Source organism: Euprymna scolopes, chromosome 34 (genome assembly GCF_053919585.1).
Source record: "Euprymna scolopes isolate OS-2025 chromosome 34, ASM5391958v1, whole genome shotgun sequence".
NCBI lineage: Eukaryota > Metazoa > Mollusca > Cephalopoda > Sepiida > Sepiolidae > Euprymna > Euprymna scolopes.
Window position 1 is genome coordinate 77,298,182 of NC_136515.1, and position 26,765 is coordinate 77,324,946.

A 26,765-nucleotide genomic window follows, 5' to 3' on the forward strand; every position below is an offset into this window, starting at 1 on the left:
ACGTAAACACACACACCCACCTAATAATATATTGGTTAAATATTTTTTGTCTTTCCCAATCAAAACACGCATGCATACATGTACTTAATCATTCAAATATAAGTACATGCACACACACATAAGTAAGATGGAGAATAGGTAGGAGATGATATACACACACAATTATGCACATACATATACATGCATACACACACACATATATATACATGTATGCACATACCCACTCACATACATCCGCATACGTATGCAGGTACACACACATACATACACACACATGCATATATATAGAGACATATGCAGGGGTTCACACATACGCATACATCCATATACACACATACACACACGATTGCATTTACCCCCATATATATGCATAAATATATATATACAGTGATGATCATATTTATTGGCACGGTAAAATAAAAGTTAAATTTTGTCTAATAAATTCTGAAAAAGGGATTAAATTAAAGAAAATAACAAAGTATATTATGTATTTTTAACTGGCCTTTCCGATGCAGCAATCGGATTTTAGAAAATATAAATAACAAAGGAACAACAAACATAATTGCAAAAAACCCTTGTTCAAAATTATTGGCACGATTTATTTAATAATCAATTGTATAGCCTTTGGCCTTGATTACCTTCCTCAGTCGCTTTTCATAGTTTACAACCAAGTTGTTGCACTCTTCAGTAGTAATTTTAGCCCACTCTTCCTGACAATAATCCTCCAATTGAATAAGATTCTTAGGCTTCCTTTGAATTACCCTCAATTTTAATGTTCTCCATAAATTTTCAATTGGATTAAGGTCTGGGCTTTGTGATGGCCACTCCAAAACATTAATATGATTGTCCTCAAGCCATTTCTTAGTCAGTTTAGCCGAATGCTTTGGGTAATTATCTTGCATGAACCACCAACGACGACCAAGTGAGAGCTCTTTAGCAGAGTCTTTCAGGTTTTCATCCAATATTTTAACATAATCTTCCTTTTTTATGCTACCTGTGATCTTAACAAGTCGCCCTGGTCCAGAGGCAGCAAAGGATCCCCAAAACATCAAACTGCCTCCACCGTGCTTCACTGTGGGTATGGTGTTCTTAGGCAGGAAAGCTTCGCCAGATTTTCTGTAAATATAAGACACTTTATTATGGCCAAATAACTCTATTTTCGTTTCGTCAGTCCATAGAACACGTTTCCAGAATGCAACATCTTTATCAATATGACGTTTTGCAAAGGCTAGCCTTGCTTTCAGGTGCATAGGCTTCAATAAGGGAGTCTTTCTCGGACGACATGCTTTTAAACCAGCTCTCTTCAAAACTCTACCAACTGTATGTCGAGATACATTCACTCCAGAGGTGCTCTGTTCATCAACAATCTCCCCAACAGAGATCCTTGGGTTTTGTTTTACTTGTCGAACAATTTTCCGTTCATCTCTTGGGGAAAGAATCCTTTTTCTCCCTGTACCCTCTAAACTCATAACGTGGCCTTGCGATATGAACTTGTTTATTATGACTCTAACAGTGGATTTGGGAAGGTTTAGCTTCTTTGAAATCTTATCATAGCCCTCCCCATTGGTATGGCATGCTACAACAAGCTTCCTGACGTCTTCGCTGTGTTCCTTAGTTTTAACCATGGCGATTGAAAATTATAATTTAGTCACTTATAATAGTTTAAATAAATCGCTATCTAAAAATTATCTGAAAAACATTATTCACTGAATTAGCGTTAAACAAGCATAATATGGCTATAAAAAAGTTCAGAAAGCACGTAAACCGGAAATTGATTGATATTATACTGATACTAAAAGAAAAACAAAGCCGTGCCAATAATTTTGAACAAGGGTTTTTTGCAATTATGTTTGTTGTTCCTTTGTTATTTATTTTTTCTAAAATCCGATTGCTGCATCGGAAAGGCCAGTTAAAAATACATAATATACTTTGTTATTTTCTTTAATTTAATCCCTTTTTTAGAATTTATTAGACAAAATTTAACTTTTATTTTACCGTGCCAATAAATATGATCATCACTGTACATACACACACATATAGAGATGCGTATACATCCATCCACCCATATATATATGGACACACACACCAAAAATCACACACACATGCATATTCATACGCCCATACTTTACATATATATGTGTGTGTATATATATCATCTGTTATCTATCCTTATCCTTCATCTTGTTAGTGTGTGTAAGTGCACTTATGTTTGTGTGACTGAATACATGTATGCATATGTGTTTGGATTAGGAAAGAAAGAAAACTTCGACCAATATATATGTAAGGTATGGGTGTATGAATATGTATATGTGTGTGTGATTGTGGGTGCGTGTGTCCATATATATGCGTGGATGGATGTATACGCATCTGTATATGTGTGCGTATATATATATGTATTCATATATATGGGTGGGTAAATGCATTCGTGTGTGTATGTGTGTATATGGATGTATGCGTATGTGTGAACCCCTGCATATGTCTCTCTATTTATACATGTGTGTGTATGTATGTGTGCGTGCCTCCATTTCTTTGAAAAAGAGTTAAAATCATATTTAATTTTAAACAGGAAACACTAAATAAATGGATAGTCCTTAATCCGCGGAGTTTCGAAGAAATACTTTCTTTCTCATCAGATTCTAAATCCTACCTTCTGATGAGAAGGGAAGTATTTCATCGATTAAGGACTATCCATAATATATATATATATGTATATATATATATATATATACATATATATATATACACATATATATATATAGTGATTTAAAGGTTATGAGGGTTTTTTTGGAGCATGAAAAACGATGTTACTTTTTGCATTTAATATTTTTATTTTTACTTTTTATATTTCAAGCGGACCTCCGCTCTTGGTCACAAAAAAGTATCGAAATGAAAAAGAAAAAGAAAACCGTTGAAAAAACTGGAGATTTGAAGCGTGGACAGCGTTCATTCCTGGCAATCATGTGCGAAAACATTTCACGTGAATTATTTTAGCCGTTTGTGGAAGATGATTGTATTTTTTAATATTTTTTTTAATGTTGCAACACAAAAAGCGTTTAATTCAAACGGCAAAAATGATGCGCAATTGATTTCAATATGTATAATGGAATAGAAATGAAATCGTTAAACGGTGAAAATAATGTAATTGTTAGTTATGAATAATAATAATAATAATAATAAAACTACTGAAGAGGGCAGAGTTAAAGAAAATGTCGGCTTTTTTAATGGTGAGTAAATTCCGTCTCTCCATCAATAAAGATCAGTTATATATATATATATATATATATATATATATATATATATATATATATATATATATAACCTATATATATATATATATACATATATTTACAACCCTTCCTTTTCATAATCTATCATACTTTCATAAATCAGAGTCCATTTTCTGTAGACTGTTTTTTAACTCAGTCAACAACGGGTACTTTTAATATATATACACACACATAAACACACACACACATCTCTCTCTCTCTCTCTCTCTGTATATATATATATATATATATATATATATATATATATATATATATATATATATATATATGTTTAGTTGGGCAGCATTTTTTTCTTTTATGCATACTTCGTTAAATTGAATAAATGTTTTTAGTCTATTAATTATACATTGGATCCTTTCCATTTTTCGTATTCGAGTCTTTACTTCAGGTCATAAGTTCGACTCGTCCAATTACTTTCAACTCCTTCTGGATTCATCTTCAGGGATTAATCAAACTGCTTGGGTTTTTACTATTTATATTTATGGATGCTTAATATTCATTAAGTAATAAATTATTCATAATTATTTAATAATAATCATGAATAGTAAAAATCTAATCAGTTTAATTAATCCCTAAAGATGAATCCAGAAGGATTTGAAAATACTTGGACAAATCAAAGTTATGGTTATTACATCAGCCAGTTCCCAGATTAAGTAAAGACTACAAAACGAAAAGTGCAAAGGATCCAATGAAAATTAATAGACTAAAAACGTCTATTCAATTTAACGAATCATGCATATATATATATATATATATATATATATATATATATATATATATATATATATATATATATATATATATATATATATGTATATATATATACATTTATTCATAAATAATTTAAGAACTGTTTATATTTAAAATATTTATTTTCATTATTAAATTTTTTTTTATTAAAATTCCTCGTATATGTAGCGCTGCAATAATAATAATAATAATAATAATAATAATAATAATAATAGAAGAAAAAGAAGAAGAAAGAGGAAGAAGAGGAAGAATGCGCTCCATTTTGTTGTCTAATAGTCATTTTTTGTTGACGTTTTTTTTTTCAAGTACGATTAGTTGAAGGGTTCAATTGTAGTAAATGGGTCCTTCATATATCCCGCCTATTTTGTTTGATTATCGTTTTGGATAAAAATTGATTATTGGTCTTAAATTATATTATTAATTTTCTTGTTGTTGTTGTTATTATTGTTATTATTATTATTATTATTATTATTAATAATAATAATAATAATAATAATAATAATAATAATAATAATAATAATAATAATAATAATAATAATATTCTTTGTTTCCATGATAAATATTACTTCTTTTTTAAGGTAAATAAATTGCAATAAATTTTGAAAACATTCTTAACGATTGCGATAATTTAAAAAAATGATTTTTAAGTATTGCTTCCTTTGTTCTTTTAATCACTTTGAAAATTACACTCAAGATAAGCATAGTCCGAAGAATTTAAATAATACGAAAAACCTTATTTGTCCGTAAAAAAAACACTCAGTTGTTTATTATCGTGTCAAAAGTATACGATATTTTGTAAGTTTACAATTTAAAAAAAAACAACAACATATTTTCCCCTTTAAGAAATGGTAATAATAAAGATGAAAAAACTGCGATCAGTTTCATTATTAACGAATGCAATCATCTTTTATTTTTTAATAGTTGGTATTAAATCATAGACCAGTATGTTTTAAACTTTTTTGCGTGTGTTTAAAAAATTCGATAAATTCCGTTAAATCTTTTTAAGTTGAATAAGCAGAATATATAAATTTTATTTTTTAAATCAAAATATTTTAATTGTCATATTGAACATTTTGCAAAAAAAGTTAAATAATTTGCAGTAAAAAAATAATAACTAAAACAAAATGGCTACCATCGATAAAAAATTGAATTACCTCCAATATTTAAACAAGTGAGCGATACATTTATTTGTATAAAACACTAACAATTTAAGATCGATAATCAATTTTATCCAAAACCCTACAATTGAACCGATTTAATATTGAAATATATCTAAGAGAAAAGGGAATACCTTGTAACTGATGCTGCTTGATTATTCCGCCCGGCTGAGTCCAAACTTCTGCCATTTTCAAAGGGGCCCCAACAAGACAAAATAGAATAAAAAATTTGCATATTACGGACTTCGTAACATAGGACATCGATCAATATTAATCCGGGGTGAAAGATGAATCGGGTTTGGTGGGAATAATAAGAAGAGAGAAAATGTTGGATTGTTATATAAATCCCCCATTTGTCTTTTCTATATTACTTTTTTCATCGCATTTTTTAAATAAGTTCTGTTTGAAAAACGAAAAAGAGAAAAAAAAAATAGACACGAAAAGAAACGGAAGAAATACAACACAAAAGAGAAATTGAAACATACGAAAAAATTATATCACATAATAATCGTACAAAACCTATGAGCCACAACTGACACCAAATGCAACATAAAAAAAACTAATAAACAAACGAAAAATAAATAACAGATATATTTCAAATGTTATAAATACAATTAAATATGTTTATATATTTGTCTAAAAAGAAAGAAAATTACGACAGACGGAGATCCCCTCCCTGAGATAAAGAGTGGATAACATTAGGATGAGCAACTTTTGGGAAAGTGGAGAATATCACGAGAAACCGAAAAGCAAAGACGTCAACCAAAGGGAAGATCTTAAATGAATATACACTACCTGTGATGATCTACGGTAGTGAAACATGGACCCTGACAACTCGCCAAAGTGAAATCTTGGCAGGAGCACAAAGAGATATGGAGAGGATTATGCTAGGCATCACTCTACAAAACAGAAAGACAAACATCTGGATCCGCCAACAAACAAGAGTTATTGATATCAATACTGCCATCAAAACATCCAAACACAGATGGGCAGCGCACGTAGCCAGACAACATGATAACAGATGGTCCATCAGGACAATAGAATGGACACCTCGTGAACATAAGAGGCCAAAAGGAAAACCAAGAATGAGATGGAGGGACGACCTGATAGAGCACATGGGTCCCACATAGCAGCGAATAGTTCGGGACCGAGATAGATGGCTAAAGTCCAGGGAGGGGTTCCTCATTGAGTAATAAACCGTTATTGATATTAATATATTTTATGGTTATATTATGGTTATATTTTGATTAAATTTGACACCCCAGATAATGTAAAATGCTAACTAGACAAAAGCATCGAGTGTATAAGGTCTCTCGGTACAGAGGTTTGTCAGGAGAACCTGGCATGAGGATACGTTTCATTACGAGTAAACCTTCACTAAATATTCAAAATCACATAGTATTCGGATTCAAATAAGATCTCGGTATGGGTCACCCACACTGGCTTTTACGAGGGATGGTGCACCTGCTACAAGTGATGTTATCTCAAGTAACAGCACGAAGCTGGACACTCCACCAGACTAGATGAATTCTCGTCCTGGAATCTAGTAAGACCAAAGAAAGACGCACTAGAATATATTTAAATGGTCAATTAAGGAGAGGAAAATTATGTTCTCAACTTCCTTACTAACTCAGTATTTGAAATGCAAAGGGAAACTTCAACGGAACATTCGAATATCTATGTATTTCATATTGAGTTAGTTCTGAGAAAAAGGGGCCGCTTGATTTCTCAAAAATTCAATGAATTCAATAAAATGAAACAAAAATGAGACAACAGAGAGAGAGAGAGATAGAGAGAGAGAGAGAGATAGAGAGAGAAAGAGTAGCAACCCTAGTAAAAGTCTATTTTTTCCAATAGTGTTGGCCCAAAAGAGAACTTAGAAGGAGAATTGAACTTAATAACAATGTTCTTATATATGATGTACAAAAAAGCTTAAACACAGATTGAATAGCAGCCTACGGAGTCAAAGATAACTTTTTGACTGGGTTTAAATCCCCCGACGAACAGTAATTATTACTTTCTACAAAAATTAGATTTCGACCAAATCTGACAGTTCAGATAATGTTAAATATCTTATGAGACACGAAGTAGAGAGTAGCAGCCCTAGTTGAAGTCAGTATTCCCAATAATTCTGGCATAAAGGCGACTTATACTAAGTCAACTGAATATATACAGGTTGGTCGCTAGAAAAGCGGTAAATTTGTCAAACAACGATTTATTTTTACAAAGAATAATTTTTACAAAGTTTTTCAAATAAAAATGTTATATTATACGCATAGATACTAAAAATGTCGCCCGTGCACTTCACGGCAGCGTCAAACAACGATATATTTTTACAACACTCACACGGCAACAATAAAAAAATAGCAATCACACATTTTATTCATGATCTAAGCTGACCTTCAAATTTCCCGCTTTTCTAGCGACCACGCTGTAGAAGTTATGTAAGAGTAAGGAAAACTGGAACTTAGGTTGAATACAAAATAATGGAGTCACGGATAACTTTTTACCGAGTTCAAAGCCGTCCATAGGTAGCAATTATCATCTCCTATGCTGGAGACAACGTAAGTTCGAAACACATATGTCTGTAAGTTTAACTATAATTATCAATTAAATTAAATGTGTAGAAGGCGGTACAATGCAGAGGTAACGGAAAGACACAAGCTGAAGCAGGTGAGAAAGTTTTATTAATACAAATTACAAATACATGAGCACATATTCATATATTTCTTATACACATTATATTTATATCTGCACCGTGATCACCTGGGAAAGTCGGTCTGATAGTATATCCGTGTTATATAATATTTCGGGAAAGATCTCTTCGTCAGATATTTATTTGACTTTGGTTCAGACGCGCTGCTCTAAACAGTTTAACAGCAATTTATTGTTTATACCCACCCAATCTATCTTTCAGGCTCGCATCATATTGAATATTAATATTAATATTATATATATATGTATGTATGTATGTATATATATATATATATACTCCTAATAATTCGTTTTTCTTTTGTGTGCATTGATGTTCATATTAAAAACCATCTTTTCTATTTATTTAAAAAGAAAATACAATTTTCTTATATATGGGTTGTAGAATTGCATTCACTTGCAAAAGATCTAGCTAATTTGCATATTCTTTTAAACCTTCATGTTAATTAATTCTCTAATAGTTTATTCGGTTTTCTAATGGGATAATCGTCTTTAGTTGATTATTACGTGTAATTGTATTCATACAGATATTCTACATGATATATACTTGCATAATATTTGCGTAAAACGTTTATAGTAAACACAAAATTGTTTCCATATATATTTATGTATACGTATATATTTTTGTTTAACAAATTTTGCCTACTAAACTAGAGTTTTTGGTCTACAGACATGAAACTTCTTATATAAGGTATTTGAATGAATGCAAAACTTTATATTCTGGTTTTAACTCAGAAAAATGGGTGCGAAATTGTGAAAATTAAAAAAAAATGAAATTTGCCAGGTGAATGTAAGCGTGACACAGAAAATAAACACGCCATCGTATTAATATATACATATATATATATATATATATGTATGTATGTATGTATGTATGTATGTATGTATGTGTGTGTATGTGTGTGTATGCTAACAGTTCAGCCCAGCTTTGTTCGGGCCCTGCGTACTGTTCATAACTCTATGTGCATTTATATATATATATATATGTGAAATAGAATGGAGGTGGAAAGACATTCATAGATTATTTGGCGAATTAGTCAACCGGGCAAATTATTCCTCGTAATATATAATAATCAATAGATGATTGATTATATCATAATACATATGCAATCTGTATAAATTAAAATAGCATGTCTGAGCGTATTGTACGACCTGACAATGCTTGGCTCTCAGCTAATATATATATATATATATATATATATATATATATATATATATATATATATATAAGGTGCTTTAAATAAGTTTTAGTGCTTTTTTGTAAAAACATTTAAAATTGTCATAGACTCTTGAAAATTCAGTATATTATCGCTATACATATGAGATGATTGACCAAGTTTTATGATTCGAGGTTTAAATGAACAGCTACAGCAGGAATTCGATACACCCTACTAAAGCCTGATTGTCAAAGCTGGTATGATTAGAGGTGTGGGATGAGTAAGGACGTAAGAACACCAAAGTTGATTGGCCAAATCCAGAATTTCATGGATAAGGACCGTCATATGTCTATAGAGAAAATAAGTGCACAGTTTGATGTCAGTGTGTGAACCATCCACCCACTTATTCGCAAGAAACTGCCGAAGATTTGTGCGAATGTACCAGTCACAAATCCCATCCTTGTCACAGACTATTAGACCATATTGGACATCAAGGCAGTTCCTCGCCTTCCATCTAGTCTAGAGCTTGCTCCCTGTGACATTTTGCTATTACCTAAGCTCAAGGAAAAACAGGCTGTCATTATGAAACAATTGAGGAACTGAAAGCGACCGTGACAAGAGTCATTAACATGCTCAAACAAGAGGACTTTCATGAGACTTTCCAGAAGTTGTTGGAACGGTACAACAAGTGAATTGCTGCCGGGGGAGATAACTTTGAAAGAGACTAGAATTTCATGTGTGTACTATCAATACAGATGCCCATACGAAAAAGCCTGGATACTTATTGAAGGCGCCTCGTATACATACATGCACACACACACACGCACACACATACACGCGCACGCACACACACACACACACACACACACACACACACACACACACACACACACACACACACACACACACACATATATATAGCATGTCAAGAGGCGATGAAAAAAATCTAATAAAGTACTCGATCATGAAGATACAATATTTATGTCAAAACTATATATACATATTTCAAAGTCGTAACTCTGGTTCCATTGTGTTGTATGTAAAAGGCTAAGATTTGCGATCTGTCTACAGAGAACTACGGAGGCGTTGATCAGCGAATTATCTGTAAATATCATATTAAAACTTGTGCATTTTAGTACAGTGAGGGAAACGGATAAATGTCCAAGTTCTCGCAGACGATGCACAGGGATTTGAACAGATTTTCATTTATATTTACAACCCATTTCAGACATATTATTCGAGTAACTTTGATCTCAGCTCTAGTCCCGATATTCGAATTCATGTTCACATTTCTGATATCAATAATTGTCAATAAACAAAATAAACAAATTCCTGATGAACCGCCCCCTTGAGTAATGACACTTTATCAAAGTTCCAATACTAACGAATACTACAATGGATGCCTCCAAAATGCACAGGTAAAATTTTAATAAAAATAAAAGTTTTACATTAACAATATTTTAAATCTTATGTGTAAAATAATTTCCGTCCATACTAAGAATGGGCGTTTTTTTTTGTTTTAGTTTCTTATTAAAAAACTATCTTATTTGTATATATTATATTTGATAATCCTTTTTCACAATGATAGAATGAATAATCAATTATAAAGAAGCCATAAGCTTAGAACAAAATTGCTACTCTTTACAGAAATAAAGTGAGATTTATTTGTATTTTTTAGTACTTATTAAACATATTATACCTTATATTTACCCTTTTTATGTGTTATAATTGTTTAAACATTTATTCCAGTCTTGTAACTCCTGGTAAAGTTTTTTTTTCAAATTTTAAAACTTCAGCAAGTCGTAAAAAGCCCCCCCAAACTATTTAGCATTCCCAGCTAAGAGTTTGGAATCACTCCAAAAATCCGAATAAAAATTTACAAAAATATGTTCAAATGGTTCTTTCCAACAACAACAAACAAAATAACAAAACAAACTTATTGCTACATTAAAATAGGTATGAAACAATATTTCTAATCTATAATAATACATAATAATACATAACTGGCCCATAAAACTAGAACATTCGTCCTTAGCTCTACAAACAACATTGACGGTAAACTACGGTCCCTACAAAACATCTTTGAGCAACAAAAAATTATGACTGGCACGATCAGAGAAAAATTCAAAACTAGAAAAAGAGCAAACACCGACTTTTGTTTTCCTCTTCCTCTTTCTGGTTTGCTTCTAGCGTCTCATTTGCAATTAATTTTTATTTTTGTACTTACTAAACACATTATACATTATATTAACTTTTTCACGCTTAATAATTTGTTTAATCCCAGTCTTTCAAAGTTTTATTTACAAATTTATAAACTTAAGTAATCTGTAATTTTTTTCAACTGTAGATATTAAGCATTCCAACGTAAGTGTTGGAGATCACTGAAACAATCCAAACGAAAATTTACAAAATATGTTCGAGTCAATGGATGACTTGAACATACACATTGAAAATTTTCATAAAAAAAACTCAAGTGTTAAGAAGCTATGTACACTAATGATATTCTAACTGTTGTGAACAATTTCCTGGTTTAGAATTATCTGTATAGCCTCATAAATAAAAGGTACACAAGTAAAAAAACCGTTTTCCCAATCGTGTTAAACCTATGTTGCTTTGTATCATAAAAAATGGATTAACTTGAAGTTTCATCGATCTTTGTATTTAGTCTTGCTAGATGTTTTCACTTAAAATAGTTTCCAGACAGAAATCGAAGGAATTTTAATGCTCACACTCAACTAACGTAAACCTGGATACGTTCTTTTACATTCTCGCTTATTGGAATAACTGATTAATAGATGTATATTTATCAAATACTTTCTGCTATCGATCTTTATGAATCAATTTTCTATTTTCCTTAGCTACATATGTTGTGGATACGATTGTGTTATGCATGCATTCTACTTAATAAAATCTATCTGAGAGTTATCAAGTAAGTATCATTGCATTAAACCCTTATTTTGAGGTCAATACAAAACCATGACATCTCTGATTTGGATTACGTCATTTAATTTCTCGCTAATTGATCGGTTTAACGAAAAAAAAAATCATTTGAAAAACTTATTGATCTATCATAAATACTCATTGCATCTGATTTTCTTAAAAACACTGTCGCAATCGTCGTTTCATAGTAATTGATTTTGCAAACTTTCAGTACAGAGTGGAACGATAAAATTGTCACCCTATAAAAGACGACATGATTCCATTTCCACTTGATAAAAACTCGTTACAAACCATCTACTAGTTAACCAGTTGTGTATAAATGCCAAGAGCCATAGGAGCCTGCTATCATGCCTGAAAGTGACACAATGTTCAACAAGCGAGATCGGAGATGCACCTCTATACAACTCATGCGCTATACCGGTCCAGGTTAAGACAACAGGGCCATTGCCAGCACCCTAAAATGCATTTTTTTACATGGAGGTCACCACTTCCGAAATTTGAAGCCACTGCCTTTATTATTCATCATTTAATGCTTTTACTCTATCCGCATGAACATTCGTACGCAAAAAGAGAGAAAACTAATCAAGAAATCAAAGCCAGGAGAAAACTTACTTTAAAGATGATAATCAAAGAAAAGATCTCACCAAAATGACATGTGACATCAGGTTGGAAGGTCCTAAAGCCGCCATATAAGATTTGATCGGCAAAGCTGAGATCGTAATAATAATAATAATAATAATAATAATAATAATAATAATAATAATAATAATATAGAGAAACATATGACGGAGAAACATAAATCCTACCTATACTGAAAGAGCTCGAAAATTATAGGGTGGGGCTTATCGCCACCAAATTCCCACGAAAAGACTAATGGTTGTTAGGAATCAATTGGAGCCGGATGTTACGATGACGCAAAATCATTTGCAATTTTATCGATGAGGTGAAGATTATTGAAAATTGGAGGACACTAGTGATTAAAAAGAATCTACTACTACTACTACTACTACTACTACTACTACTACTAATAATAATAATTGTGGAAATAGGCGCAAAAGGTCAAGATCTCTGTTGGATAAGTAAGAAGAGTACTGGGATTTTTGAAAGACTTATTGTCAGGCAAATTACAGTGAAAGCCAATGGCCTTTGCCAGCGAAAAATCAGTGGCAAGCGACTGTTGCGGTACCGTATAATAATGTGTGATGTGTTTTCATCGAAAAAAGTGGAGAGTACTGGAAGTTTGGGGAGAGTTGTTGTCACCCAGACCCGAGGGAGCATCACCGGATTTTGTCAGTAAGTGATCTCTACTGATAGTTTGTGTGAGAACTCCCAATGAGTAATAATAATAATAATAATAATAATAATAATAATAATAATAATGATACTACTACTACTACTACTACTACTACTACTACTACTACTACTAATAATAATGCCAACGACTAGTTCATTTTCCCACTGCGCAACGAAAACTACACATTATTAAGCAAAATCATTGAAAAACAAAAATGCTCTCCTCATCTTAGAGGAATTGTGCAATTTACTATACATTATAGTACTTTCTTTTATACCATGTTTCGATGCTTCATCAGTGTCGTCAGTGTCGTTCACAACGGCATTCTCATCAATAAACAAAACCAAAGCTGTACATACAAATCAAATCAATTGAATTGGAAAAAATGATATGAAAGACAACGTGCAAATATTATTATATCGCAACCAGTTATATATATATATATATATATATATATATATATATATATATATATATATATATATATATATATATATATATCTATATCTGCCTGCTTCCCACCGGACTACAACTTGGATGTCTTCAAGTCTAATGTTAACAAATTCCTAATGAACCGCCCCCTTAAGTAAACACTTCATCAAATCTCCACACTAACGTAATGTACTTGCAATAACCCTTATCCTTGAGTGGCTTCTGGGCCTTGATAAGTGGTGATCACTGTGTAATATATATATATATATATATATATATATATATATATATATATAAAGCTGAACGTGTGTGTGTATGTCTGGTCACGAATAGGGTCCTATATGATTGACTACTTAAAAAAAAAAAACTGATTACATATAATGATAGAAGATGTATCGAGACACAGGAATGGGTATGTTTGATCTGACAGAAGGGTGGTTAATTAAAATTGTTGGGTCTGCGTTCGCGCCTAACCTCCATAGAATAGAAATAGGCACACACTTTAATAAAGACTTTTCATATCGATCTGCGTAAGTATACTTTGATAATTATGTTTCAGTTTGAAGGAATATGGTTTAATAAAATTATGGGGTGTTCGTTCGCACCTGACCTCCATAGAATGGAAATATGTCACAAAGTTTAAGAAGGATTTTTAATATAGATCCACAGAATATTGTGATAAGTGTTTCAGTGTTAACAGGTATGGTATAATAAATTATAGGGTTTATCTATTTTATTTTTACTTTCATCACATTTTGCTTTGGTTTGATACCCCCAAATTCGAAGCTATCTCTTTACAACCCTTCCTTTTCATAATCTATCATACTTTCATAAATAAGAGTCCATTTTCCGTAGGCTGTTTTTGAACCCAGTCAACAACGGGTACTTCTGCTAGTATATATATATATATATATATATATATATATATATATATATATATATATATCTATATATATATATATACTTGTTTATTGTTATATAAACATGCTCACATCCCGCTGCTACAAATAGCCACTTGTTTCAATCAAACAACAGATATCATCAGGCAGCGACTTGACTATTTAAAAGTTCAATGAATAACCTGATTATTCATTGAACTTTTAAATAGTCAAGTCGCTGCCTGATGATATCTGTTGTTTGATTGAAACAAGTGGCTATTTGTAGCAGCGGGATGTGAGCATGTTTATATAACAATAAACAAGTATTATCAGCTCTTTTTATTGAGCACTATCTAACAACCTCGTTGAATTCATTAGTCCATTACTTTTGAATATAAAAAAACCCGAGTATATATATATATATATATATATATATATATATATATATATATATATATATATTCATGCAGATTTCGTATTTATTATCACACAACCAATTCTCGATTGAATATTATATTGTACCTAATAGAAAATTTCAAAAGCTAACAATAAATGACATGGGTACCATCAGCTACAATCGAAACGAAACATTTAACGGTCCAGTCGCGTTCCCTCCCGTGTGAGCTATTGACATAGAGATAAGAATAAATAAAAAGTAAACAACTTTAAGCTATGAATGAATTTGTACAGGCGCAAAAGTAGTAGGAAGTCGAAATTCACATTTTACATTTAAACTTTCTGACATATTTCTGTACACGTTATTCATCCATCCAAACAAAGATTTCATTCCTTATACACCATCCTTACTATTTCCTGTTAATTTCAGTGTTATGATACCAGTAGTTTAAGAGTTTATCGGTTAAATATTTTCACAGGACATACACATACATACATCTACGGTTATATTGATATAAATTACATTTACTAAGAGGCTTATAGAAATATCATAGGTTTTTAATCTCTTCCTTCTCTTCCCTCTGCCCCTCTATATCATTATTTCTCTTTCTCTCCGCACATATATATATATATATATATATATATATATATATATATATATATATATATATATATATATATATATACTATCATGGGTGCCCGGCGTTGCCCGGGTGTTTGGAGGTGTGAGTTATGCAAAAAAAAGTAGTAGTAGGAAGGCAGGCTCGAACCCGCACGCAAAGGAGGAAAAGAACGGGGAAAAACGTGACGTCTTTGCTGTTACGTCCACCAAACCGGAAGTGACGTAGGTTTAAATTAAGGCTAGACAATCAAAAAGAGGGGATGACTTTCGAAAATATCGGTGAAAAAAGCGACCCCTCCCTGTAGAAAAGTACCCGGTTGAGGGTGGAGAAATTAATGTTTTTAGCCAATTTTCGGTATTTGTCGTTTGAAGGGTCGAGCTTCAAAACGATACTGATCTTGTGAATATCCGTCGCCTCTGTTGAAAGTTTTAGGCAGACATGCAAACATACATACATTTATATATTGGTAGCTTACATTTTCAACCCAAACCGATTACAAAGCTTGCCCTATCACTTAATACCCTTTATGTAAAGTTTCAAAAGTTTAGATCAGAAATTGTCTGAGTAATTTAGTAAAGACCGTAGAGGTAAATTTTTTTAAAAACTTTGACCCCTATTATGACCCCTTAATATTTATTGTTTTTGGCTCAAATCAAGTTATTAAGTTAGATCCATGTCCAAGGAACCTATATCTAAAATTTCGATTGTTTGTACCCTAAATTGGCGGAGGAGTTTGGTAGAGTTCTCAAAAGGCAAATCGTTGACCTTTGACCCCTTAAACGCCAAATTTCTGTCCGAAAACGGATTACAAAGATTTTCCCAAATCTCAGTACCCTGTATATCAAATTTCGAGTCTGTAAACTGAATGGAATGTATGGAAATGTACACAGACAAACACAGATACAGACAGACACTTTTACTTATATATATATATAAAAAAGTTAAATTCAACCAGCATGCATATATACACATACCTAACTTAATATATATATATATATATATATATATATATATATATATATATATATATATAAGAAGAAAAAATTTAGTTTAAAAGACAAAAGTTTCTGTAAACTTACTAATAACATCTAATATTGATATTTATATTGTAACTTTAACTAAATAAAAAAGTTAAATTCAACGAGCATGCATATATACACATACCTCTTATATATATATATATATATATATATATATATATATATATATTCAAAGGTGAAACTGTCTGTCTGTCCGTGTACACTTCCCTACCAAATAACTCAATTTTTGGTCTACAGACTCGAGATTTGACATAAGGGGTATTGAGATTTGGTAAAATAATTTTTAATCGGTTTTTGGCCAGAAATTTGGTTGTTAATGGGTCAAAGCTCAACGATTTGACCTTTGAGAACTCTACCAAACTCCTCCGCCAAATCTGGATCTAAACACTTGAAATTTTAGATATAGGTTACTTGGGCATGGATCTAACTTTATAATTCAATTTAAGCCCAAAACAATAAATGCTAAGGGGTCATAATTGTGGTCAAATAAAAAAAATGGACCTCTGCGGTCTCTACCAAATTACTCAACCAATTTTTGTTCAAAAATTATAACTTTTATATAACGTGTATTCAGACATAGGACTAGATTTTTAATCGTTCTTTTGCTAAAAAAATGCCTTCCAAGGGTCAACGTTCAAAATATTTTTTCTTTGCGGTATCTAGCAAACTATTAAGCCAAGTTTGGGTTTAAACATTTGAAATTTTACATAAAGGGTATTCAGAAATGCAGCAAGCTTTTTAATCCGTTTTTGGGCGAAAATTCGGTTGGCAAGAGGTCAAAGTTCAAAGAGTTGACCTTTGCAGTCTCTACCAGACTCCTCCGCCAATTATATACATATGCACATAAAGTTATGAACAGTACATAGGTCCCGAACAAAGCCGGGCGGAACTGCTAGTATATCTATAAAAGTGAAAATGTGTGTGTGTGTTTGTGTTTGTTTGTGTACATTCCCTACCAAATAACTCTGTCCATTTTCCGTCTAGACACTCGAGATTTGACATAAGCGATATTGAGACTTGGGAAAATATATATATATATATATATATATATATATATATATATATATATATATAATTAAGAAGAAAAAATTTAGTTTACAAGACAAAAGTTTCTGTAAACTTACTAATAACATCTAATATTGATATTTATATTGTAACTTTAACTAAATAAAAAAGTTAAATTCAACCAGCATGCATATATACACATACCTAACTTATATATATATATATATATATATATATATATATATATATATATATATATATATATTCAAAGGTGAAACTGTCTGTCTGTCCGTGTACACTTCCCTACCAAATAACTCAATTTTTGGTCTACAGACTCGAGATTTGACATAAGGGATATTGAGACTTGGGAAAATATTTTTAATCGATTTTCGGCCAGAAATTTTGGCTGTCAAATGGTCAAAGTTTAACAATTTGACCCTTGAAAACTCTAACAAACTCCTCCGCCAATTTTTGGTTAAACATTAAAATTTTAGATGTAGGATAGAATTTGAGCCCAAAACAAATGTTAAGGGGTCAAGATTTGGGTCAAAGTTAAAATTTGTTTTACTAAATTACGCAGCCAATTTCTGGTCTAAACATTTGAAATTTTATATAAAGGCTATCCAGAGATAGGGCAAGGTTTTTAACCGGTTTTGGTCGAAGATTTGAGCTGCCAAAGGGTTAAACTTTAAAAGATTTGACCTTTGCGGTGTCTAGGAAACTACTCAGCCATTTTTGGGTCTAAACATTCAGAGAGGCGGAAAGCATTTTAATCAGTTTTGGGGCGAAAATTTGGCTGCCAAAAGGTCAAAGTTGAAAGAGTTGACCTTTGCAGATTCTACCAAATTCCTCCGCCAATTTTGGGTCGACAGATTTGAAATTTTAAATGTAGGTAACGAAGACACGGGTAAAACTTTGTATTTTGATTTGAGACCAAAATAATAAATGTTAAGAGGTCAAAATTGGGGTCAAAGTTAAAATAAATTGACCTCTGCGGTCTCTACGAAATTACTCAGACAATTTTGGTCTAAACATTTGAAATCTTACATAAAGTGTATTCACACGTAGGGCAAGTTATGAACAGTACATAGGGCCCGAGAAAACCCAGGCTGAACTGCTAGTATATATATAAAGTTAGATATGTGTATCAATTCACTGGGTTACCATGTGTTGCCTGAGGCCATCACTATCAATGTAGAAGATGTTTAAAAGTATGTGTAACAGGTTTCTATTATACATCCAATGTTTTTACTCCTCTCACTCCATCTTTTAATCTTTTCGCTTTTCCCCAACCCCGTTTTCCTCACATCTATCTTCCTAGCCTCGCTTTTACTGCCCAACTTTTGTAATAGATGACATTGAAAATGGCTGAAAACCGACCAACCCTGCCGAAACTTGATCGACTTGACACAATTTTGTTTTATTTATAGATACTATACACCCGGAGCAACGCTGATCCAGAAAATATAAATTTTGTGAATCTTTAGTAGATTTCGACATACAAACATACACACAGACAACTACCTTTTATGTAATATATATATATATATATATATATATATATATATATATATATATATATACAGGGGGGCCACAAAGTCACGCACCAATGTTAATTACAAAAGTTAAAAAAGTTATAGTAGTAACATTTATTCAAATTCAGTTCATTGGTGCGTGACTTTGTGGCCACCCTATATATATATATATATATATATATATATATATATATATATATATATATATATATATATATATAGTTAGAAGTCCCGACTGTGGTTTTGGCTATCGATCCTGGCTTGAGGTAGTTGCTTGTCTAGCCGCACTGTGAAACATCGAAACAGTACTGTATGCGGATGCCTACACACACACACACACACACACACACACACACACACACACACACACACACACACACACACACGTATAATTCCCAAAAGGATGAAACACTAGTGTCTGTAGGTATTTAATAATTATTATAATATATATATATATATATATATATATATATATATGTGTGTGTGTGTGGGGGGGGCGTGTGTGTTATTTATATGTATACGTATGTATGTTTGAGTGTGTGTGTGTGTGCGTGTGTGTGTGTGTATGTGTGGTAATCTATTAAGCAATGGAACGCATTATTTTATAGTTTGAAATTTTCCAAATATATAATATTCCATGCAAACCGCTTCTCTTATGTTTGACTGCACTTCTTTTTTTTTAGTGTTGCTAGCTGTTTACATACCCACCCCATTTTAAAAGGTAACGCCCGCCTGATATGGGCGTTAATTTAGTCGCCGACAATCTACCATTAACATGTAGTATTAATTTACATGATAATGGTAGCTGTTGAGAAAACAAATCTGATCTGTCAGCTATCTATGGATCGAGGTCGGAGTATTGCTCAGCGTAGTTTTTTTTTAATACCGTGTTATCACTTATGAAAGCCAAAAAGTCAAAGGGTCGGGGGGATCGTGATCTGGGCTGAATTGGTTTACTAAACGGCTGAATAAGAATATATTAACATTTGACTTTTTTACATGGAAATCGGCCCAGACAAAACATGACGCTGCTGGATGTAATAGTCTAAAAACATTACTTTAAGGTCAATCACTTGTAAACGATTAATGCTAGATGAAAGAGACTGACCTAGAAAACAGCAACTCTTTCCTTTTTTGCCAGAAACGTAGCTCATGGAATGTGAGGACTAAAGGACAAAATAAGGAAAACAAGAGTTATGCAGCTGCCGAAAGTAAACCCAAAGATCCACTTTCTAATCTCATTAGATTTTAAAACGACAACGTTGTAGTCAACTTTGAAGCAGCTCCATGGCATTGCGTGAGATAGATTAACAGTTCTTGGGAATAAACTCTGTTCATGAAAGTTCCGTTTAGCTCCGATTACACAAAGAAAGGAATGAATCTTAGTGAGTTTTTTTTATTGTGCACCAGTGATTGGAGCTCAGTCGAGTACCTCTCACGAACATAACGATGGAGTAGAAAAAGACTAGCGATGTCTCCTCTGTAAGAAAAAAGCTTGCAGGGAAGAGTAAAAGAAAACATCATCCACTAGATTCTGAAGTTGATTTTTTACTCTGTCCAGGCAAGAAAAAAAGTTTCATGTGCGGCATATGGACAGATGTGAGAATGGTATTCTATCTTAGACCGAATCTGTTCTCCAACAGGTAGAAGAAGATTGCCTCAGCGATTCGATGCTTTTTGGATTAGTAGAATGATCCAACCATTTTCCAGAAACCTAAGTAACAGATCTGGTGTTGAGAGTCAATCCTAGAAGGCATCACGGTAAACTCCACTATTTGCGGTAAGGGAAAATGATGATTCGAGCGTTTGTGGTGAAAAGAGAGAATCTTGAGTTTTGTACGTATTAAAAGTAACCTACCGCTTTGACTCAATGTAACACGTGCTCCAGCTCGGAAGAGAAAATTATCAAGTGGACCAGAAGGCTCTTGCGGAATTTAAATTTTTTATTTCAAATGATGGATTTTCAAATAAGTTTTCGTTATAATACCATTACTTTATACATCATTTTAAAGAAGGTGTTTTGCACTATTTAATCGTTTAAATTACAATCGTTTTAAAACAATTTTCTTTTTTTTAGAACATTGATTATAAGATGGAAAACAGCAAATTCGCACAATTTTCCTATTTTAATAATAGCTAGGCCGAAAAACTGATGAAACAGCTGGCGATATCAACGAAGGGACCACTACTGAACGCACAGCACGATGGTAGGTTTAAGAAAGTCTTGAAGATGATGAGTGAAGTGGTCGGCCATCGGATGTTAACAACGATAAATTAAAGAACCTTAGTCGAAGCCAATTCACGCACAACTGTTCGAGAACTTGATTTTGCTTTTGGCGTAATGAATACAACTATTTCCAACCACTTTAGAGAGATTGGAAAGATCAAATTGAACGGCAACCAAAAGAAACGCCGCTATAAAGTGTCATCTTCCCTTCTTTTAAGCAACAAGAACGACCCGTTTCTTAATTGGATTATGACTTGCGATGAAAAGTGGGATCTTTATGAAAACCGGCGACGCTCAGCTCAGTGGTTAGACGCCTATGAAACTCCACGAAGCCAAAGTTGCACCAAAAGAAAGTCATGCTGACTGTTTGGTTGTTTGCGATCGGTTTCATCCACTACAGTTTTTAATGCAGGCGGCGAAGTATTGTCAACAAATGGATGAAATGCATCAGAAACTTCGACAATAACACTCAGCATTATTTAACAGAAAAGGTCCATTTCTCCTCCACGACAGTGCCCGACCACAAGTTGCTAAACCTACTCTACAGAATTTGAACGAATTGAACTACGAAACTCTGTCTTATCCGCCATACAGTCCAGACCTCTCACCTATCAACTAAAACTTTTTCAAGCATCTCGACAACTTTGTGCGTTAGAAATGCTTCAAAAACTTAAGCTATATCAAAAACACCTTCAGGGATTTCATCGTTACCAGAATGCAAGATTTGACCTTACTGTTTTGTGTTGGCAAAAGTGTTGATTCTGATGGTGCTTATTTCGATTAATAAACTTTGGTTTGAGCCGACATATATTTATCTGAATTTAAAAGTTAAAAACCACAATAACTTTCTTGTCAAGCTGATAGAAAGATTGTTATCATTAAAGCTATTCGAAGTGTGTCCTTTTCATCTTGATTTGGCAAATCATTGATTGGGATCAAGAGGATTGGATCCAGAATTAATCCTTAAGAAACACCAGTATTTTAAAGATGTGTTTCAGACTATTGAGTCTCAGCAACTACTTTTATAAACCTAACAGTGCGACAGCATTTTATAAATGAGAAAAGATTTCCAGATATATTCCTTGATCCTGTGTGATATTACAGCCAGCACGTCAGCTGTTGATCTTGCAGGACAAAATGCATATTGCTTGTCACTGGTGACTGTTTTTGCTGAAGTGAGTCACTACTTCTTGATATATCACAGATTCAAACAACTTACTCATGACGCATAGGTGACTACTTTGTCTACACTGGCGAGAATGCAACAATTGAACATCTCTGTATAAGAGCTAGTTTCGGTTGCAACTTCTTAAGCGCTATGGATGAAATGTTGTCAGAATCGGTTGTCTTGCTGACATCGAAGTTCTTAATAAGTTTGGCAACATCCGGGACAAATATATGGGTGTCTCTCAAAAGTGTTTATAGTCGTAGGGGAAATGCATATGACAAGATGCTCTGATCGCAAAAGGGCGGAATTTGATGGAATTCATTTTTGAGAAACTCTTGGATTTATCAGATGCTAGTGAGATGACTTCTGGTCGATTGATGATGGGTGGCGTGGAGATAATGCATCTGTAAAACCCAGTTGTTTATTATTTGCCCCAAATCGCGGAAGCCTACATTTTACCCAGCCAATGTAGATTTAACGGATTGGCCATATGACTTTTCTTTGTTGTCTATTACGTATTTGCCGTTGGAATACAACCCAATCATTTTGACGAATTGATTTCTGTTAAATCACCGAAGTTACACAGCGTTGAATCTGGTCAGTACTAAAATGGGTGACCATTTGGGAATACCAGGTGCTGTATGTGCTCTCCGCTTATCTCAGCATTGTTTCCATTCGTTCTGAATTTCTCCTTGCAACTGCAATCAAGCGGTGCCGATTCAGGAGATTGACAGTTGAATACTACGCAATCCTTGCTTCACAATTATATGCGTAGCCACCCTCACAATGCGTATCCATTGAAAGTAATGGAAGTAGTGATTTCTTTGATCCATGAGTGTATCACAACTAGCTCTTCGGTTTCTGTTGGAATTTCTTGGAGTTCATGAACCTATCGATACCAGCACGTAGCCAAACATTGACTATAATACATAACATACAAATATTTTGTCCGAAGAAAGGCTACATAGACAGTATTAAGTTCATTCTCAAGCACTAATATAAATATCAATACACGCAAAAGAAAAAAACAAATTTATAGGAGTATATATATATATATATATATATAGATTAAACAAAAATATATACGTATACATAAATATATATTGAAACAATTTTGTGTTTACTGTAAACATTTCACGCAAACATTATGCAAGTATAAATCATGTAGAGTATCTGCAAGAATATAATTAAAAGTGATAGTTAACTAAAGATGATTATCCCATCAGAAAACTGAAGCAACTAAGAGGGAATTAATTAAAATAAATGTTTAAAAGAATATGCAGATTAGTTAGATCTTTTGCTAGTGAATGTAATCCCACAACACATATATAAGAAAATGGTGTGTTCTTTTTAAATGAATAGAAAAGAGTGTTTTTAATATGAATATCAATACACACAAAAGAAAAACGAATTTATAGGAGTATATATGTAGATTGTTACTATATTTAATTCAAAGAAATTTGGTTACTATTTGAATTTAGTAAGGCTGTTTGATTAATGTGATAATTATTACATATACGAGGAAAATATGGAAGATTATAGGCGTGTGTATAGTTGCATCTACGAATGAATGTGTGTATGTGTTAAAATGTGTATGGGGTTATACGAGGTTATGAATTGGCTGAGCATTTTCACGAAATCACAGCCGAGAGCGAAAATTTTAATCATATGGCGAGTATCCTAATAGAATCGCAGATTAGGAGAATAGAAATAAAAATTTTGTATGAAGCATATATATATATATATATATATATATTTATTAAGTAAGGTGATTGATAATCTATAATTAAAATTAAAAATTAAAAATCGGTTTCATAAGGAAGAACAAACAAAGTCAATAAATTGTACGATCGTTTCGGAAACGATGTTTTTATTGTGATAGACAATGAGTCTTGGACAATAATTTTATCATATAGTTTTTTGAAACAAAGTCTCCTCATCAGCAAAAATATTGGGTGTTTTTTTTTCTCTAAAGACACCAAAAATAAACCTAGCATTTTTTAAGTAAAGCAGATTTATCTGGAAAATATTTAAAATATAAAGGAAAATAGTTACTTTTTGCTGTTGATAAACAAAGTAAAATAAAATGAAAATAAAATGAAAATAAAATAAAATCTGGTTGAAAGGTAAGGTTAAGAGTGTGTAAATTTTAAATATTTTTAACAAAAATATAAATACCTTTTAATGGTTCGCATTCATTGTTCTAACCCTTTAAGTATATATTAAAATATTCAGTATGTCTACTGAGGCTTGGGGAGGTCGGATTTTAAATAAAGTCACAGTTGCCACATGCACGCAGTATGTGTAGGTAAATACGTGTATGAATAAGAATTCATACCAACATAAAGCTTTACTTATTATAGTTCGGGAATCATTCTGTCGATCTTGGGAATCTGCACGAAATTTATGGGATTTTGTTTTGAAATTTTTAAAAGTTTGCCTGCACACACACATACACACGCACATAAAAAAACTTTATAGATAAGGAATATAATAATTTTCAATATTTTTTTTTTAAATTGCCCCGAATATAAAAAGAAAATTTTAATTGACTACAGCATTTCATCGTTTGTTCATTGTTTCTATTTTGGTTGCGATATAATATATTTATTTCCGTTAGTTGAATAAAAAAGAAAGAAAGCGATACTAATAAAAAATTGCTAACAATACAGAAGATAATTTAATAAGCGTTGAAAATGTCTACGTCTCATCAACAAAAAAAAGGCGTTAATATTGGCAAAATGAAAAAAGAAAAAAACAGAACAAAAAGTTAGAAAACAAATGAATATAAAAAACGCAAAAATATTAAATAAGCAACAAAGTATCAAGTGGATCGATAAATTCGACTGAAATATCGTATTGATAATATACATATATATATATATGTATATATATGTATATATATGCATATATATATGCATATATATATATATATATATATATATATATATATATATATATTTATATATATATATATGAACACCTAAATCAAAGACAGTTTTTTTCGACTGAGGAGATCATAGATGTTATTAAGTACAGATCGAAACATTGTATATTTGAAAAATTATATTTTAAAAATAATATATATATACATGTATATATATATATACATGTATGTATATACATGTATATATATATGTGCGTGTGTATAGTGTGATACAATGTACTGTGCATATTTCTTGTCTATGTGCTTTTTTGTGTTTGTTTATTTTTTGCTGAGCTCATTGGATGAAACGTTGTTTTCTTGACGTATTTAATTACAAGAAAGGTGGGGATAAGCGTGCATCTAACACGATAGATAGATAGATAAATAGAGAGATAGATAGATAGATAGATAGAGAGAAATGAGTATATATATATATATATACATAGTCGAGCAGAGCAACTTGCTTATTTATTTTTACTTGATATTATAAATAAGAAAGTTGCTCTGCCCCACCCTATATATATATATATATATATATATATATATATATATATATATATATATATATATATATATATAGAGAGAGAGAGAGAGAGAGAGAGAGAGAGGGGGAGGGGGGAGAGACCTATGATGGATTGCTTTTAATATTTATTCTGTCAGGATATTCTGTTATGAGGAATCTTTCCCTTAACAGTACACCCTAACTAAATATTCCAAATCACATAATTTTCGCGAGATTTCCTCGGTTTGTTTAACTCATACTGGCTTTTAAAGAACAATGGTGCACTTTTTTTCAACTGGTGGATATTGTGCCAGACTAAATGAATTATTCTCCTGTGAGCCATAAAGACCAGAAGACCACAAACAAGATTTTCAAGTTAAATGCATAAAGTTTTTTGTAAGACTATTGATTTTTGAAAATTTCTTTTCAGATCCAGTAATGGCGTTCACTTTTTTTAGAACACCCTGCGTAAACACACGCATATATATATATATATATATATATATATATATATATATATACTCTGTGTGCAGAATCAAGACTTCAAGTCAAGATGTTGATGGCAACAAAAAGTGTATTTATTTTTTGGTTACAATTGTTTCAATGTTTAGTTCGACAATTTCAAGCATTATATCGTTTGAAAATTTGCAAAACCCAGCATTTCTTCAGACTTTACTGAATTACAGATACCACACTTGGATTCCGGCCCGAAGGCCAAGAACAACAGAAAAAAGGC

The 26,765-nt window shown here is 32.1% G+C and overlaps 1 protein-coding gene across 10 annotated transcripts in view; it reads right to left on the reverse strand.

Annotated features, from left to right (window-relative positions):
- Positions 1-26,765, reverse strand: part of LOC145259301 (glycine receptor subunit alpha-3-like) — a 485,592-nt gene that overhangs the window by 80,824 nt on the left and 378,003 nt on the right. For 6 of the 10 annotated variants that reach the window (XM_080117181.1, XM_080117177.1, XM_080117175.1 and 3 more), the window contains one exon: positions 5,329-5,376. The exons of the other annotated variants lie outside the window; for them this stretch is intronic. In XM_080117181.1, coding sequence (XP_079973307.1) covers positions 5,329-5,376 — 48 coding nt within the window. The remainder of the gene's footprint in view (positions 1-5,328; positions 5,377-26,765) is intronic. 10 annotated transcript variants of the gene reach the window in all.